Source organism: Onychostruthus taczanowskii, unplaced genomic scaffold, assembly GCF_017590055.1.
Source record: "Onychostruthus taczanowskii isolate IOZ18803 unplaced genomic scaffold, ASM1759005v1 scaffold168, whole genome shotgun sequence".
Classification (NCBI taxonomy): domain Eukaryota; kingdom Metazoa; phylum Chordata; class Aves; order Passeriformes; family Passeridae; genus Onychostruthus; species Onychostruthus taczanowskii.
In genome coordinates this window covers 67,426-87,487 of record NW_024498884.1, presented here as the reverse complement: position 1 = coordinate 87,487, position 20,062 = coordinate 67,426, and the positions used below count along the sequence as shown (strand labels likewise).

The 20,062-nt window shown below is 37.4% G+C and overlaps 1 protein-coding gene across 1 annotated transcript in view; it reads left to right on the top strand.

Annotated features, from left to right (window-relative positions):
* The window catches only part of LOC121333367 (contactin-associated protein-like 4), a 200,077-nt gene extending 180,667 nt beyond the window's left edge, over positions 1 to 19,410 (top strand). The window contains exons 18-24 of the mRNA XM_041399639.1: positions 2,995 to 3,234; positions 4,787 to 5,011; positions 6,457 to 6,590; positions 7,601 to 7,688; positions 15,126 to 15,344; positions 15,705 to 15,776; positions 18,782 to 19,410. Coding sequence (XP_041255573.1) covers positions 2,995 to 3,234; positions 4,787 to 5,011; positions 6,457 to 6,590; positions 7,601 to 7,688; positions 15,126 to 15,344; positions 15,705 to 15,776; positions 18,782 to 18,975 — 1,172 coding nt within the window. The 3' untranslated portion in view covers positions 18,976 to 19,410. The remainder of the gene's footprint in view (positions 1 to 2,994; positions 3,235 to 4,786; positions 5,012 to 6,456; positions 6,591 to 7,600; positions 7,689 to 15,125; positions 15,345 to 15,704; positions 15,777 to 18,781) is intronic.
* Positions 19,411 to 20,062: the final 652 nt, after the last annotated feature.

Genomic DNA, 20,062 nt, shown 5'->3' with positions numbered 1-20,062 from the left:
CCCTACTTTTAAAAAGGTCTTTTTTTATGCCTGCTCTGAGAAACTCATACTAAATTAATGTAAGTTTTATTTGCTTTGTGTTGGAGAGGAATATATTTAAGGGCAATAATGTTCTTAAACTGTAGCTACAAAAAATGTGAATGCTTATGAAAAAAATGAAATAAAGACAGAAGTCTTCTATGCTCTGATAAAAAATTGTACCTGTGCCTCAAAAGATATGAAGAGAAGAAGATGAGACTAGACCAAACATTGAAGAATTTTATATTTTGATTAAAAGCATAGAGGATTCCATAACAAAAAAAATATCATCCAATATATCAGTTACAGTGGAGTTAGAAGTTTTGAGATTGGTTTATATTCACAGTAATGCACTAGATCTACTAATGGAAAGTTCAGATTTCTATTTACTCTACTAGACTAAATTGTGTTGCTGTTCTCTGACTTGACTTGCCACATAACTGCTATTATATGAATAACTAAAATTAGATCAGTGAAATGGTCTAATTCTATAGCTGTTTTGGCACTATCAAATTGAAAGACTTTTACAATTATTTAGACGCTTAGTTGGCCTCTAGTTCTTCTAATCCTCTTCCTAAAAATATAATACTATTCTGTATAAACAGTTGCACTTCCTGGCGACTTTTTGGCCATTGAATAGATGGACAATTTTTTTGTCAAATAATCTGGCAAATTTGAGTAAAATTATGTACTCTTGTCCACGTCTTTTATGGAGCTGACAACATAAAAACAGTTTTGACTTCTCTACAGCTAAGTTGTCTAGCTTGTTTTCTTCAGATAATGCTCAGGTGAACAATTGTACTCGAGTTGTGACTTTGTTTGGCATCTGGTGCTTTGGCCTGTTTTTTTTTCATTCTGAAAATTCACAAAGATCTGGGATTAATTAAAGGATCTAGAAAAAAATGAAATAGAGTGTCTTTAGAATGACATTAGCAGAGGCACTCCTTACTTAAATGTCATCTTGGAAATCTAGTACCTTCTTGAGTCACCCATTACTCAGTCAATAACATGAGGAATGTGATTTCTTCAGGCTAAAACAGTCTTTACTTCTTGTGAAGAAGTAAAGAAGTTGTATACACCCTGGTTTTTCAAAACCAGAGCTAAAGCCTAAAGCAGCCCTCCAAACCATAGAATCCTAGACTTGTGGATTGAGTGATTGATTGATTGAAAGGCACCTTAATCTAGTTCAAATTTCTTGCCATTTTAATCACAGGGATGACATGAAATTGCCACCACCAGATCATTTTGTCCCATTATAACTGAAATAACAACAGCTATGTCAAGATATTCCATGTAACACCAATAATTGTACAAACTTTGAAAGTGAAAAAACTTAAAATGGATGATCACATTTATCCAAATGAGAACTGGAAATATATGAGAATTGTAGTTTACAGTCTCACACGTTGTGGAATATTTTCTTCTTTTACTTTTTAAAAGAGGAAAATGGACAAGAAATGTCAGTAGGTTGTGTAACAAAGGACAAGAGAGATAGTATGCAAGTTACACACCTTGCTAGGCAACACAGACCAATAAAATGTTAGCTATCACGAAATGCGCTAAAAATAAGGAACAGTGAAAAAAAATTGATCAACTCTCATTACTCTTAGGATTGCTCTGTATAGTTATTACCTCTGCTTGGTAGTCAGATATAACCTGGCTGGTATTCCTGTGCATAGAGGGGTATTAAGCTTCATTTTATTGAAGAATGGACACAGCTTCCTTCCGAGACAAAGTATATCAGAACAGACACCAGCTGAGGGGTATCATAGAATCATTAAGGTTGGAAAAAACCTCCAAGTTCACTAAGTCCAACGTTTGAATGAGCACAACCTCATCAACTAAACCACAGCACTAAATTCCACATTCAGTTATTTCTTGAACTTTTCCAGGAGTTGAGACTTCACAACATCCCTGAGCAGTCTGTTCCAATGCTTAATCACCCTTTCCATTCAGAAATTCTCCCTAATGTCCAACATGAACATGCCCTGGCACAGTTTGAGATTATGCCCTCTTGTTCTGTCACTATTTTCCTGGGAGAAGAGGCCCATCCCCATCTGGCTACACCCTCCTCTCAGGCAGTTTTAGAGAGTGATAAGGTCACACATGAACCTCCTTTTCTTCACACCAAACAACCCCAGTTCCCTCTGCTGCTTCTCTCATGAATTACTCTTTTTACCCTTTTACCCACTCCATTCCCTGTCCCCTGACACGATCCAGCACCTCAGTGTCTTTCTTGTATGAAGGGCCCAGAACTGGACACAGCACTCCAGGTGTGACCTCTCCAGTGCTGAGTACAGGGGGACAGTCACTGCCCTGCTCCTGCTGCTACACTATTGCTGATACAGGCCAGGATGCCATCATCCCTGGCCACCTGGACACAGCTGGCTCATGGTCAGCTGCTGACCAGCAAACCCAGATCCTTTTCCAGCAGGCAGCTTTCCAGTCACTCTTCGCCAAGCCTACAGACTTGCATCAAGTTGTTTTGAACAACATGTAGAATTGCTAAAATTCTGATTTGTTGAACATCACACAACTGACCTTAGCCCATCAATCCAGATCCCCTAGCAGATCCTTCCTACCCTTCAGCAGATCAACACTCCCACCCAGCATAATATCACCTCCCAACTTACTGCAGGTGCACTCATCCAAATCACCAATAAAGATACTAGACAGAGCTCCTCTCCTCTCCTCTCCTCTCCTCTCCTCTCCTCTCCCCCTACCCTACCATATCCTCTCCTCCTACCCTACCCTATCCTTTTTTTTATGAATTAATAGAGTCTTCAAGGGCTCTCTGTAATTACTTGACAAAACAGAAATCAGATGTACTTTTAAAGCTACTTATAAATATTTTCATATGAATAAGCTTGTGTGTTAGAAAGTCATAATATACTGTTCATAGGCTGTAAACTATAAAGATTGTTTTACATATAAATTATTTAAAAGTTTTTAAAGCTCCTGGATATTTATTTTCAGGTGGAACGGCATCCAGGCAGAAAGGATTTTTGGGATGCATTCGTTCATTACGGTTGAATGGAATGGCCCTTGATCTGGAAGAGAGAGCAAAGATAACGCCAGGAGTTGAACCAGGCTGCCCTGGACATTGTAGCAGTTATGGTAAACTGTGTCACAATGGTGGAAAATGTAGAGAGAAGTACAGTGGATTCTCCTGTGACTGCACTTTCTCAGCCTATGCTGGTCCATTCTGTAAGAAAGGCAAGTATGTCTTTTAGCTTTATCAGTTATTGAAAACAGGACCATAGAGTCCAGATCAAGATCTTCAAATCCCCTTAAAGATATGTTTACATGTTGCAAAATATGTGGTTTACATACTGTAGGTAAATATTCCGCTGAGTTTACTCAATATCTGTAAGTTTTGCTAAACACTGTTTTTTCAGAGATAACTTCAATGTATACCATTTAAGCAGGAACCACATTACCTGAGAGCATCAGCATCTTCATGCAACTTTTTTTGATTCTTTGATACAATAGTAAATCTAGGAACTATGTTCTTGTGGTAAAGCATTTAGATTTCTGTCTTTCAAATAGTAAGCTCAAAACTAACTCTGAGTTTGGAAAACAAACCAAGGAACAGAAGAACTTAAATCTACTTTTTGCTGTAATAAGAAAGTAAGATCTTTGCAATCAGAACTGAGCCCATTTTCCAAGTCTTTTTGAAGTAGCTCTTTGGTGAAGTTTTCATACTGGTAGATGATCACAAGCCATCAAGTCTGAATTTCAAAAATGGAAGTTTATTTAGAAGTTTTGGTGTTTGCATATAATTCAGATTTGCAAAAAAATCTTGCTTCCTTCATGTGTTAAATGTATTCTGCAAAATACTAAGCAGCTTATATGCCACAACTTCACATTACTCTAAATTAGCACAAAATCTGCCCTGTCATCACCACCACCACAAAAGTGAGGGACCCAAAGTCTTCAGAATTTCCGTATCTAGCACTGCAGGTCTAATGCCATCATATGAGGAATGACATTTTTTCCTCATACAGTGGCATTAGAGTGGCATACAGTCCTCCTCTGCATCAGAAGGAACTAACGGTCGCACTGTAATATTCAGCAGAGGCAGACTAGCTTCTGTTGCTAAAAGTGTGGGATGACCTATATAATAAGTTTCAGTCAGCTTTTGTCAAATACTGGACCAGATTATAGACACTTCAAGAAATTTCTCCAAAGTGTGAAAGGTGTGATCCAAAGCACCAAGACAAATGCTTTTAGCAGAAAACAGAAATCGTACAATTACAGAAGCCCTCTATAAGTGATTCATACATAAGAAGAGCATAAGATTGTTTCTGTTTTCCTTTTCTTCCTCCCAGCTGATCAGTCTCTTCTACCACGTATGTGTTTCTGACCAAATCCGACCTATATGTTAGGATTCAAATTTCTGCACCCACTTCTTTGTAATATGCAAAGAGCACTATACATACAAGACTGAATAAATTGTGCTTGAAGACTAGGATGATCAATAGAAAATAACCTAGAAAAAAATGCATTTCTTCATTTAACATATCTTTAAGACACACATCTAAATGAGCTCTTGCCCTAGACCAGGTTGTGTCTTAAGTCTCTCTGTACTTCTAAATGCTAGTTTCATTTTTATTTACTTTTTAGCTTTATCACAATAGTCTAGAATACATTTTATTTTCTCCTGTGATGTGGCAGAAGGAAAAAACACCAACCAACCAAAAAAAAAAAAAGGCTCTGTAGTGTTATTTTGGATTATATTTAAATATTGAATTATTTTTTGTTTCAGAGATCTCTGCCTATTTTTGGACTGGCACTTCTGTGACATACAACTTTCAAGAATACTACACATTAGCTAAAAATTCCAGTTCTCATGCTTCTTCTTTCTATGCTGACATGACACTGGCCAGGGAAGCTATTACATTTGCCTTTCGAACAACACGGACGCCAAGCTTGCTGCTCTATGTCAGCTCCTTCTACAAGGAATACCTCTCAGTCATTCTCACCAGGAATGGTGAGTTTTCAGATTGGATGTCTGGAAACACTAATGAACATCATAACTGTCAGCTTGGATTCTCTCTGATTTCCAGACCTGAAACAGGAACTACATATTGTCCTGTTGTTTCTTTAGATGGTTTCTGTTTTTCAGCTTCATCAAGCAATCCTTTCCACATGAAAAGCATTCCTGCTACTGTACTTTCAACTTTCACTACTGCTTTTTAATTGTGCTGTCAAAAATGTTTATTTCTGAAAATCCTTCAGAAATATTTGGGTTTTAAAGTTTGGAAATTAAAATTAAAATTTATCTGAGTTGTGTTCTACTCATCAGGTCTATCAATTGCCATCCTCAAAATAAATTATGAAATAAAATACTTTTTAAAGTGCGTTATCCATTTCCCAAATTAATCAGAGGTCATTTCATTAAATTTATTTCATAAGCCACTTATATACCTATGAAAATGCATATATATATATATATATATATATATGCATATATAAATGCATATATATATACAAACATATCTGTAAAAATACCTGTAACATCATTGATATTTCTATTTAAACTGAGCATTAAGTCAGATCTTTCTTTTCCATTCTTTCATGTAGATCTAGGTATCTTTTTTTTAAGTAAAAAAACCCCACAGGCTGAGTTAAATTTTCAGGTTTATCAAAGACTCTTTGCAGTCACCGTGGTTCTGTGCTTAAGGAAGTTTCTGTGCTTTCCTAGACACATATCTGGGTATAGAATAGCTGTGTAATACTCCCTGTCATGTGACATGGAAGATGTGTTGTCATGACTGACCTGGATCTGACATGCGCCTCTATTTCTAGAGCATGAGTAGAAAGTTGTGGTCCATCTACAGCTGAGAAGGAATTCCTGACCAGGAAACTACATTGCCTCTGTGTTCTCTTCTGAGTCTTTGTGTGATTATTTGTGTACAGATAGTATTCTGGGAGTTAAAAATAAGGAATAGAAAGTGATCTAGGATTGAGATTTTACACTGCATTCAATTTAATTTTCAAATGGTTTACAGGACTGGACAGGGAAAACATTATTCAAGAATTATGAGTTATATTTGAGAAGTCACAATAATGAGAGCTACCAGACTGAGTCTTTCTCAGCTGAATTTTGAAAGTAATTATAAAATTTCTGCCCAAATTTTAAGTCAATAATCAAAATTGAGACAGCTTATGACTATTCTTGCAACTATGTCCTGCTTCCAGTATTGCTATTACTCATTCTGTTGCCTTTAATTGCTCACTTATATCCATTTCTCATGGCTAAGTCCTTAAACAAATCAAGCATTTGATTTGCCCTTGCAGTACCCCTGTGAAGCATGTTAGTTCATAAATTGCTTATCATATGTTGCATAATATATAATATATCATAAAACATATGATCTATACTGCTTATAGTGTATGTAATGTACTACACCTTTTCTCTCTTTATCCTCACAGGAAGTTTACAGATTAGGTACAAGCTAGATAGCCATCAAGATCCTGATGTCTTCAGCATCAGTTTCAAAAGCATGGCTGATGGACAACTACAACATGTGAAGATTAACAGAGAGGAGGAAACACTTTTTGTAGAGGTAATTCTGTTAGGAGTGGGGGGAAAAGTGGATTATCATAAAAAAATAGACAAGCAAAATGCAGTAAGTACTTGCAACAAGGCAACTACCCCCAAATAAAATGTGCCTTAATATCTCAAGTAATCAAAGCAAAGTTAACACTCTCATGATGCACTGTCAAAATTAATGTTAGCCAATCTCTTTGATGTTCATTTTGTTTATTTCAAAAGGCAAATATCACCTCTTAATTTTACATGAAAATGCAGTTTATTGTTTGATGGTTAAATTTTCAAAATTTGGTAAATGAGTGTGACTGCTGTTGGTTGTTTCGGGTCTTGCATTTTCAGTTTTTTTAGTTAAATTATGTATTAAACTACAGTACAAATATATTACCACACAGATAATAATTTTAGTCTGTTTTGAAATTTTTCTTTGGTCTCTTTTACATCACCAAAGGAATGTGGCTATTAAGGAGGATATTTTTGTTATTTTTGTGGAAATTTCATGGTAAAATAGAAACATTTATTTTGCTAATGGTTGATACTAACATGCAAAAAGTATTTTTTTTTTAATTCAAAATAACTGCATGTTATATTTTAGTATTTTGAGGCTAGAACTTGGGTAATGGTACTTGGCTTGAAGTTGTCCTAGAGGTACCCTGAGAGGCAGAATATTTACAATATAATAGTTGATCTTTATGAAGTTAAATATTGAGTGCCTTTTTACAATGAAAATACTAATATTCTTAAAGGTTTGCTATTTTTTATTCATCTTAGACATGAAAAAGAAAGAATCAGCCAAATCACTAAGATAAATAAAGGTTTATTAAGTGGGATGCTTAAGAATATCAGTTATAATCAGTGATCTAAGGAAGATGATAATCTATTTCCTGATGAGTTTTTATGCTATAAATAGCAAATGCTTCCCTCAGGCCTTCTTATTTTTAGCTTCAATCTTACCTACTTTTTTGAAAATATTGACTACTACCTCTTCCATTATTCTACTTTGTTCCTCACTCTTTCATTCTATAGGTTAACCAGAATGAAAGAATGAAGTTTATTCTGTCTTCAGGCACAGAATTCAATGCAATCAAGTCTCTCACACTTGGGAAGATTATAGGTAAGTGGAGCACCACAGCAGTTCTAAAACTGCAGGGTTTTCTAAAATGGATCAAATGTCATCATGGGGCATGGAAAAAAAAAGCAACGCAAATGTCATTGAAAGACATTTGCTGTTGTGGATTTACTTAGACACAGAGTCACAATCAAGGCAGAAACTTCAGTCTTGTGGAAATACAGATATAATCACAAATAAGTGCTTCCTGAAAAAATTATCAAGTGGGTTCCATTAAAAATAATTGTACACTTCTCTCTCATTTTGCAATCAAGCATTAAGAAACTCCACTTTGTTTTCTATTCTGGAGAAAAAACAAATCAAGTTGAAATCATACACAAAGATGATATAATACTATTAATCATGTATCGTACTTGAAAAACTTCCTGTGATTAGATTTTGATGTAAACAGTGAAGAATATGGTAATGTAAGTCAAATCTTTGTTGGAGATTCTTTGTCTCATGACGATACTTCAAAATATGTCTGTTTCTCTGCAGTAATGATCAAAATGAAATTTACCTATCTACAATCACTATTTCTTAAAAGAAAATAGCAATAGCCTGGACTGAAATTCTCAAGATCTTGTTCTTTTCATACCTTTCACTTTGGCAATGATAGAGAAAGATTTGGTGTTGTTGCAAATTTAAAGGCTATTTCTCTTTCCTCTAAAGTAATTTCATAGAATCACAGAAAGTTTTGGGTTGAAAAGGGCATAAAAGGTCATCTGGTTCCAGCACCCTTGTTGTGTGCTGGAACAGCTTTGTCCGGACCAGGTCATTCAAAGCCTCATCCACTGGCTTTGAACACTTCCCATGAGGACATGCACTGCTTTCCTGGGCAGTCTGTTCCAGCATCTCTTTCACCCACACAGCATAGAATTTCTTCCTCATTTCGGGGTTAAATCTACAACTGTTCAGTCTAAAGCCCTTCCTTTCTGTTCTGTTACTATATGCATATGTAAAATGTCACTCTTCAGCATTCTTATTGATGGAGAAGGAAGACTTGCACACCAGATGATGAACAACAAGTCTCAAAAGTTTATTGAATAGGCACACACATTTATAGCAGTGTTAATAAGGCTAATGCATATTGCAAAAATTGAGCTCATCATTGGTTAGTCATTTATCAGTCAACTACATCTACGTTTACATTCTTGTGTTCACCTTGTTATGGTTTCTACTATCGTTCCTTCATTCTTGCTAGCTAACGAGCTTCTCCCACAACCTCAAGTTTCGGCAAGGGCACAGTGACCTTGCCGCTTTTATCCTCGTCTCCTTCTTGCTTCCAGCATGGTCTCTGTTAGCTAGCTAACTATCTACAAAATCCTCTACATTCCTCCTGTTTGTATCTCAGGCAGATTAATCTGGCCGTGGCCCTTATCCAGGAGCCAGCTTGTTACAAAGCTCTCAACATCTTATAGCCTCCTTTAGGTACTGTAAGGCTGCTATAAAATCACCTTGGAGACTTCTCTTCTCCAGGCTTGAACATCCCCAACTTTCTCAGTCTTTCTTTATAGGGAGCTGCTCCAGTATTTTGATCATCTTCACAGTCCTTCTCTAGACTTGCTCTAACAAGTCCATGTCTTTCCTGTCTGAGACCCCAGAGCTGGATGCAGGATTCCATGTGGGGTCTCAGCAGAGCCGATGGGAGGCACAGAGTCACTACCCTAGCCCTGCTGACCACAATGCTTTGGATGCAACCCAGAATCATAGGCCTGGATTGGAAAAGATCTTAAAGATCACCTCATTCCAACCCCCTATAACCGGCAGGAACACCTGCCACTAGACCAGGTTTATCAGAGCTGCATCCAACCTGGCCCTGAACAGTCCCAGAATAAAAATGGCTTTTGGGCTGCAAGTGCACATTTCTGGCCCATGTTGTGCTTCTGGTCCACTAACACCCCCAAGCCCTTCTCCTCAGGGCTGCTCTCAAGCATGGGGGTTGTGCAGATGCAGGTGCATAACTTTGTACTTGCTGTTGTTGAATTTGATGAGATTCACTTAGTCACAGTCCTCAAACCTGTCAGTGTCCCTCTGGGTGGCATTCCATCTCTCAAGTGTGTCAACTGAACAGTTCAGTTTAGTGTCATCCACAGGGTTGCTTCAGATGCACTCAATCCTAGTCTTGGTGTCGTAAGAGAAGATGTTGAACAGAAATTATATCAGTGTGGGCCCAGAGGAGCACCACCTGTAACCAATCCCTATTTAGACATTGAGCTGTTGCACGCAAATGTTTGGATAAGGAGATCCAGTTAATTCTTTATCTGTCAAATAGGTGGTTGTTGTTTTCAATTATGAGAGTGTTATCTAGAAAAGGTAGAATAATAATTTAAAATACATAATAAAATTCATACAGTGATAGTTATTTTTATGAGAATAATTACCAAATGCTAAATTGCTTAAAATGTATTAAAGTAGTTCAGAAGCCATGTTTATGGACCATAAAAAAAAAATCTTAATTATTGTTCAGTTATCTTTAGGAGAATCTCAATATAGCTGATTTGTTTTCTTACTGGAAAACTAAGTACCTCTAACACAAACAGAAATATATACTTTCAAAATGTAGATTTTATATATAAATCTCAATCTCCAAAAGAGAACTGGTTTGTAGATATGCACAGAAAATGAAAAAGAGAATGATCAGTTATGCATAACCTTAAAGCAATATTAGCTGAAATATAAACTTCTACAATAAAATTGTTACAAATATTTCCAAACTTTTCGATATGATGACAAAATTGAACCAGGAATTTATAATATTTTGAAGTGTAGTAGTTTATTGCAGTCACACTCACATAAGGTTAATACCACAGTGACCAATACAGAATGAAAGATTATTTTCTCTTTGTTATAAAATATCATATCCATACTTATATCTGTTTACTTAAAAATGCATTTGATTAAATTTATGTAAATGTACATCTTTGGAAAAGTAGTCTATTGGTCTTTTGACCAGGGCCAATATTGTCTCTTCCAAAAAGCCATATACAGTTACAAAAATTTAGAGGTGCGATTTTATTCAGTTTTATGATGGCTTTGCAATGACACAGCAGAGCAGTGCAAAGCACAGAGTTATAATGACCTGGGGGACAGTCAGCCCAATTTGTCTCAGAATCTGTCCTGAAGAAAACATATATTTCTACCCATTTCAAAGGAGTTACTATTTCTCTTAGAAATCTGATTGCTTTAGGTTCTGATTCCTATGAAGTCCTCTGTAGAGACTGAAGAAGTCTTCACAAAGGCAGAGGAAAAAGGTAATCAGTGTTTATTGCAGTGAAGAGGTCTACACATAAGGATTTAACAAAATGTACGATCATGTATTTCTTGTGCATGAAAATGTTGTTCCCGAAAACCACACAAGGAAGCTTTTTATTTTAAAGAATTATCTTCGGTTGGAGAAGTACTTTTCTGAGCTCTTCTGCATTTGAACATGACAGTTCTTTGTTCAAACAAAACTTGTGCAAAATCTCCTGCTCTAGCTGGATCCCTGTAAGTCTATTGGATCTGATGGGATTCAAGCAGTAATACTGAAAAAGCTGACTGATGTCACTGCCAGGCCTCTCTCTGTGGTTTTTGAATGATGGAATCTGTACAAGTTCCAGTTGATGCTGATGTTGTCCCAGGTTTCAACAAGGGTATATAAGACCGACCCAGGGAGCTACAGGCCCGTCAGCCTCACTTCAGTGCCTGGTATAACTATGGAGAAGATTATTCTAGGAGGCATTGAAAAACAGCTGAAGGACAATGCAGTCATTAGTCATAGCCAGTACAGGTCCATGAGAGGAAAGTCATGCTTATCAAACCCAATTTCTGTTTATGACAACATAAACATGCCTCGTTGACCAAGGGAAGCCAGTTGATGTACTCCTTTTCAGTAAATCTTTTGAAGATGTCTCTCACAGGATCCTTCTGGACAAAATGTCCAGCCCTGAGCTGGATAAACACATCATGTGGTGGGTGAGCATCTGGCTAACAGGTTAAGCACAAAGGGTTACAGTGAATGGGGTGACATCAGACTGGGCACCTGTCACGGGTGAAGTTGCACCGGGCTCCATTCTCAGCCTTGTGCTCTTTAACATCTTCATAAATGGCTTGGATGCAGGACTTAAAGGTACAGTAAGTTTGACAATGATAGTAAAGTAAAAGGAACTATTATTGATTCCCTTGAAGGCAAGAGGCCCTGCAGAGAGACAGCAAAAAATTAGAGGGCTGGGCAGTTGCCAGCTGTATGAAGTTTAACCAAGACAGGTTCCAGAGTCCATAGCTGGACGTAAGGACATAATGGGAAATGAGGTGCTGAAAAGCAGCACTGCAGAAAGAGACCTGGGTGTCCTGGTCAATGACATGTTGAACATGGGTCAGCAGTGCCCTGGCAGCCAGGAGGGCCAACCCTGTCCTGGGTGCATCAGGCACAGCATCGCCAGCCGGGCAAAGAAGGGGATTGCACTGGGATGGCCTCACCTCAAGATGTGCAGTTTTGGGTGATGTAATATAAGACATAAAGCTATTAGAAGGCATCACAGTTCTTGTCTTAAAATGTTCTGAAAGGAGCTGTATGTCTGCTGACTTTCTGCTTGACTACTTCACAAAGACAAATGGTTGAAGCAGAGTTAAAGAAAGAGAGTTACTGAGTGTGTTTTAATTTTGAGGCATCTTTTTTTTTTTTTTTTTTTAAGACAATGTATGTGGAGTAATTTTGTCTATGGTAAGCTTGGGTTCTCTCAGCAAATTAATTTCTAATGAGATAGTTAATGTCTTGGTTTTGAAAGAGAGGTGTCCACTAAGGAAGGCAGGAGCCTGCCTTGGAATGGAAAATGTAAACCCCTTCCCTCCGAATGATTATAATTTTGAATTTAAGGGGCTCTCAGGCAAAGAGATGAGGCTAGGAATAACATTTCTTTACTGGTGTGTATGACAAAGCCAACAAACAAGCTCGGCTATGGCCCTAGCACCAAGCAGAACGCGGGGCCCAGGCCCGGCCTTCTCGGCTGCGAGCGCTTTCCCTCTGCTGCAGTTCCGGGCGCGGCCAGCAGGGGCGCTGCTGGCTCCCGGAGGGCGGGGCAGGTGCGGTGATTCCCCCGGGGCTGCAGGGGGAGCTGTGGGAGCTCGGGGAGCGCGGTGATGGCGGCTGGGCCCAGATGGGAAGGGAGGGGAGAGAGGCTTCGCTCCACAAACCCTGGGGAGCCGATCCCGGTGCCCCAGCAGGACTCTGAGGAGCACCAAGCTGGGACGGCAGGAGTCTCAGCAGGCAGGGGGTGCGGGTCTGCAGTGAAAACTGGAGCAGTGCCAAAGAAGCAGCTGGGGCAGGACAGCGGTGGTCCGGCTCCCAGCAGGGCAGTGAGAGGTGAGCTCAGGATCCCGGCGCCCGAGCAGACGGGGATGGGTCCCTCTTTTAGTGAGATGGGTGATAATAAGGTCTCAGTTCAGTGGCTGTTCTCACAAGCAGAGGCCAGGGGCTCACCCCATGGCAGAAGCAGCTCCAGGCTGGGCTCTGGCGGCAGCAGCGAATTCCCTTCCCCAAGCAGCAGCTCTGGCCATCCTCCTCCAAAGCTGAGAGAGAGAGAGAGAGAGAGAGAAAGCGAGAGAAAGAGCAGCTGCCCCAGCCCCGGTACCTGCCCAGTTCCTGTGGTATCTCTGCCCCTCGGAGACAAACTCCCAGATAAGAGAAGTGCAACCAGATGCCCTCCTCCCCTGAGCTTGGCCACTTCTTTTGCTTTCTTAAGTACCCAGTCATTAGTGTTTCCTAGCAACTTATGGAAAAAAAAAATTGTATAAGTAAAAAGTAACAAAAGGAAAGAAATCTAACCTCTAACACTTAAGGAAGCATAACTTCAGTTTACTGTGATATAAAATAAACAACCTGTGAGTGTTTATGAGTGCCACTTTCAGTCAGTTAAATTTTACTTTAGGAGGAAAGTGGATGATGGTGGTCTTCCCTAAGCCCTTTCACTTTTATCATCAAGATTGCCTGATCCAATATAAAGCCTTACTTTATCTAGCAGTATTTTCTAGTTAAGGAGTCAAGTGAAATCAAAGGATTCAGAATATTTCCTTTCTTATTGTACATATATGTAGTTTATGTAAAGGATTTGTATAGGAACCAAAAAATAATAGAGACTACTCTCCTCTTGAGATTTTCAATCTGACTCATATTTAGAAGTATATATTTTTATCATAGGGGGTTTGTGTAAATGTTTTCTTGCCACTTCAGGGCTAATCTTTTTCTTAAAATGTCCCGTCCTAGCAGATCCTTCAGTGCCTAGAGGCAGATATTGAAAACAGCTGCAAAGAAAGCAGAGACAGTTAAACAGCCAACATCTTATGTAATCCATCAGTGTAGGTGTGCAGACTTTTGTCTGACATCCTTCCATCTTGTAGTCCATATTCAGTGCAATAAGCAGAGATTAGTTGAAGAAAATGCTACTCTGCTATTTTGAAATATTCTACCTGAACACATTATCCCATTTTTCACTATTAACCTAAATTTTATTGAGGAGAGTACTGTAAAACTTAAAGGTATTATGGTAGTTATTGTAAAGGTCACAAGTTCATTTGTGGGTTCCAGAACATGTTGGAAGTGAAAATTAATGAGATGAAATTCCTATTTTATTTGCAAATTTACTTCCCTTATGACTTCTCTTTTTATAACTAGTATTTCCAGAGTTTTTGCTTAAATTAGAACTGCCAGAGTAAATAAACTGTTTTCTACATCAAAAGTGGTGCTTCAGTGAGCATTACCAGTGAATTAATAGAGTTCTAACAGGCAGAGTTCTTTTCACATGCGTTCAGAAAGGTAACTCAAGAGAAAAAGTGAGGAGGTATCTTCTTGATTTTTTTTTTCTTTCCCCTGTGTGGTATCAATAATGGTATCATATTTTAAAATGTGTAGTGAATTGGAACTATTAATTTTTAAAAATTTCACAGAAAATATCTTGATGGATTTCCAGGATCTGATGACCTGAGATCTTCAGGGTTTTTGCTTTGACAGACTTGATGGTACTGAAATGGAGTAGATATATGAGTCTATAGGATGAATATGTTCCGAAAATGTTAATTTATCAGAAGAAATCCAATAAAATGCATTTTTCTGGAATTAATTCTTCAGTCTTATATTTTTGCAGAATGAAAAATTGTTGTATTTTAATTTAAATACTTTAATTACAATAGAAGCCTTTTGCTTTGTAACTTGCTATAAGAATTTAAAAGTATTTCCCTCAGCAGATTAGCAACTGTCATCTGTTCAAAAGTAAGGGGAAGGTGTGAATGTATCTGACTGTCTTTTCATTAAAGTCAGGCAAGAAAGAGATTCAGTGAATCTACATATGTTGCTGCAATTCAAATATACTCAGAGGAACACAGGTTAATTATTCATTTATTCTTCTGACACTTTATTTTGTACATTTGCACTATGATTAATTGTGTTCTGTTCCTTTTGATTAACAGAAAACAGTGATGTGGATGAGGAGACTGTAAAGGCAAACTCTCAGGGGTTTGTTGGCTGTCTATCTTCAGTGCAGTTCAACCACGTCGCTCCTTTGAAGGCTGCACTACACCACAGCAGCTCAGCCCCTGTCATTGTAAAAGGGCGTTTCACTGAATCCAACTGTGGTACTTTAACTGGAGCTGACTCAACATCAAGTGAAACAACCCATTCATTTGCAGGTAGCATATGGTTATCATTTGTTCTGATCTCTGAAGCAAAATCCAAATAGAATACTCATGACCTGAATCACAACTGACTTTCTATTTTTCCATGTGGGTTAACATCTCAGGAGTAGTTTGTAAATAATTCTTTTTTATATGTACTTACTTCCTTTTCTCTAGCCTTTCTCTTTTCATCTGAATGTTTGCATTTTTCTTTTTATCTCTGCAAAGTGTCACCTACATTGATGTTCTATGCATGCTTACTGACCCATGCTACTGCCACTGTACCATACTGTAAATGAACTGTGACTGTGAGAATTTCTTAAAAAAACACATCCTCTATTTGTCTGTCATTTTCTTTGTTTTTTTTTTCTGCAGATCACTCTGGACCAATAGATGAGGGAAAGCCCTTAGCTAATGCAACCAGAAGTGACTCTGCAATTATTGGAGGTAATAGGGACTATAACAAATCCACAGGAAACTTTTCTTTCTAACTGTGAATCTGTCAGTGATGAAGTGAAGTCAGTTTTTTGTGTGCATACAGAAACAAGTAAAAGCTCTTCATTGTACTGCAGTTGGTAGACAGATAAAAATCAAGCATTGTTTTAAAACACAATTGGTCACACTCTTCTTATTACATAAATTTATGCTGTGTTTCCCTATATTGAAACAGTCTGATGAAAAACAGGGTAGTAAGGACAGAATTTCAACCTCATAATAGTGGTGTCTATGACTTTAAAAAGTGCTTGGATTTCTTTGAAAAAAAATCATATATTTAAGAAAGGACCACAATTCTTCTTGAATTTGCCAAAAAAAAATTACCTTTGCTACAAAGTCATGTTTAAAATCTTCTTTAATAAATCTGAACGAGAAAAACTTTTTCTTGGGAATATGAGGTTTCACTGCTTGAATCAATCCTGTGACAGTCTGAGGAAATTTCATCCCAGTTTCCTGTTTGGAAGGCAGTGTACTCTTGGAAAGACTCAGTTGCATTGATTTACAGCTTAAAATGCATGGCAAAATAATAAAAATAAAAATAATTACTGTGGGTTTGAAATACAATCTCTTGTTCGTTTTCTTCCTATTTATTTTGGACATTTTTATCAGCTCAAATAGAACTACAAATGACCATTTTTTTGTTTCAAAATACTTTTTTTTTAATGAGAGGAATAGAGGTCGAACCATGTAGAATTCAGTTACTTCTGAAGTGAATATGGTGATAGTCCCTTTATTGTTTATGCCTGTCAGAACAGAGCATAAACACGATAGATGTGTGTGCTTAAAGTACAGAACTGATAATCAGGATGTGCAGGTTCCATCACTACGCCTTTCTGGATGATTGTCCATCTCATACAGATGATGGTCCATCTCATCCTATGTGAAGGATTCATCTCATATGGATCCCCACATGAAATCTACCAGTTCTGTCTCTAGCAAAAATAAGAAGTACTCAAGTGAGCCTCAAATACGGGAAGTTTGGGGTTGGGGACCCTTACCAGAAACTCAAGTCCTTTTACCAGTATTGAAATATGTGTATGTCTCTGTCTGTTCAAGTTTTCTTTGAATGCATAGTATCTTCTCCTGTGATAATCATCCTCTGTGAGAATTTCTAGGAGTATTTCTTCTTTTGGGAGGAGCTGAGGAAATAAAACTTGAAGATGATATTTTGGCAGTACAATTCTTGTTTCAAATTGCATAGATGCTTTGACAGAAATGGCAGTGGGATGAAAAGGTCACCCCCTCTTAAATTCTGAAAATATTTACTTTATACGAGTTTTTAAAGCCTCATTGATAAAGGAAAAAGTGGAATTTAGTAGAATAAAACTGTCCAGGCTTTTCATTTAAGTTAAAATTGTTTAGGTCTATGAATGGTTGAGTTAGGATAACCTCTACTCACTTTTGTCTTCCTTTTATACAATGATACCTGCTGTGGTCAAGGCATGCAAAAGCATACTGCATGAGCAGTGACCTTTAAGAGAGTAGTACCAAAGATACTAAAATGAGATTATTAAGCCTAGAAGCTTCCCTGCTTGTAAAGTGATACTTATTGTCTGTGTAATTTTGTACTTATCAAATGAGAATTTTACCATTGATTTCAACGAAGGTAAGAATTTAAAAATATGTTTTCTGAGCTTTTTACATGTCTATCTTTGTCAAAACTTGCTTTACTGTTTCAAAAGATTTTTTTTTTTACATAAGCATGTGTACGTAAAGATCACTATGTATTAGATAATTTAGTGTGGGTGGGGATTTTTAAGTGTGCTAACAACAAAGCATTTTTTAAACGTCAAGCTATAATAGGTACAATCCTTTTAAGATAATAATAACAATACAATATTTTTGTTATTAAACATATCTGGGAATTTGGCACTCACAATTTTTCTACTGCTTATGTTTGTTTAAAAGTCAAAACAAAGCAAACTATACAACATTCAGTAAAATTTAAGGTTAAACACCCTTAAATGAATATAACTGAGAATGGTATCAGTTCAGCTACTTCAGACAAAACAAGTTTATAGAATAAAGTCCTTAAAGAAAGCATCTACTGTGATTGAAATAAAAAAATTACTGTTCTAGTTAATTTAAATAAAAACAAGATTTACTTAGTTTGCAAAGTCCATTTCAGAGAAGAATGTACTGTATTAAAACCTTTTTATTTCTATAATGATGGACAGCTGCTTATAGTAGAGACCAAGAAAATTGGCATGTCCTGAATTTTGGATGCTCTGTTTTTATCCGCAGCACTAAGGGACTAGTATTTTTATTTTTCTTGCGGTGGTGACCAAGTTGAGCAACAGACTGTCCCTTTGTCTACTGTAACTGAGGCACTGCATTACAACTGTTTTGCAGACTGCTTAGTGCTCTCTCCATCCCGACACCCTAGTCCTATTTTCTGCCTCTTTTACAAACATTTCCCTTCTGTTTCACTTCTCCTCAAATTCCTCTCCTTCCCATTTTCTGACTCATGAAGCTAAAGTCCTAAGACCATTATGAGAGGATGAATGAGGAAGAGAGGAGATGAGCAGTCTATAAGGTCTTGCTTATCTCTGTGAGAAGTATCTCACCTTACTGTTCCTTATCTGCAGTGGTTTGAGTTCCCAAACCAGCAGAGATCTAGGGCCTAGATAGTGAAGGAGAAAAAGAAACCCTCTTATTAAAACTTAGGCTCCTAGTGGTTTTCCATTCAATAATTTCAGAAACTATTATGATCTGTGTACTTTATATTACTATTATTATTAATTTTATGGTGGAAAATTTCAAAACAATCACCATGAAACTTATACTAGAGTGCTGCTTCTGATTTGAAAGCAGCTATGTCTTTTCATTTCTCAGGCTCTCCTGTAAGCCCTTGCATTATGTGATGTAGTCATTCCTTCTTCGTCCTACTCTCTGGCTTGTGTGCTATTATTTGTCTGTCCTTTCTCATTACTTTTTTTTCTCTTTTCTTCTTGTAGGTGTGATAGCAGTTGTCATATTCATCCTACTTTGCATCACGGCCATAGCCATACACATTTATAAAAAAAAAGGCATATACTCAAAAAATGAGGCAAAAGGCTCTGAAAACGAAGACAGTGCTGAATCTGCATTGAAAAGTGAGCTCAGCATGCAAAACACAGCCAATGAAAATCAAAAGGAATACTTCTTCTGATTGTCATTAATGATTTGATCTAGTATAATAATGTGACAGTCTGACTTTCTTGCTAAGGCAGGGGCTCTCACTGGGCAGAAAAAGTTCTTGCACACTAACCTAAATGCAATGGATTTGAGACTTAATATACTTGATATGTTCAGTCTCAGTGATCGCTGTAGCGAGCCTCTTTAAATTACATGCATTCCTTAGCTATTATACCGTAAATGCATTTTATGTAACAGTGAATTAGATATTGTAACCAATTTCATTGTTGGTAGTTTCCGACTGTTCTAATGTGACCTTCTACAAATGAAGTTTAATGTACACACTGAATATGATTTTTGAATGGGAAAATTGTTATGAATTTATTCCTATCCTTTTCTTTAAAATTTGATTGATAATTTTTTGTTCAAGGTGAAAGGTAGATTCTAATACTTTGTGTTACTAAAGAAATTCTGCTGTGCTGCATTATGGTGATCCGTCTTACTTCCTCAAACTGAAAATGCCTTTTGAGCTGCTGTTGGCTGGTGTCAGCATCTGCTTGTGAGCCATGGCATTTGATGTCCAGAACAAACCGTATTTCTTTCCCCTGGGATGTGACTGATATGTTTATTATCCCTTTCTTTTGTCTGGCTTAGCAGAACTGAAAAATGTACAGTGGGTTAAAATATTTTAAAATCTCTTTTGCAGTAGATTTTCACTTACAGGCAGGTGATGGCACCAAGAGACTCATGCACCATCTGGGCATTTTGAATAAAATGGGGGGGAAAAGGCAAGACCTTTGCTTGGAAAGATCAAGTAAAAGACTAACAATAGTTAATTTATCAAGACTGAAAACACCAAAAGATGGTCAAGGTTCCCTAGAAATTAGTGATGATACTTCTGTCAAGAAGTAATGTCTAAATGCACTATCTGGGATGTATTCTCTGAAACTGTTGTATTTATGATTTGCCCCAGACCTCAAGTCTTTTTCTGTGTTATAGAAATTATACAGTGTCTGCCACATGAACACTTTCATTCTGCACTCTTAATAGTACCTACTATACCTCTGTGAGAAAAGGTCTGATTACACCACTCAAAATTAAAGAGGTGCTTACTATGCTGA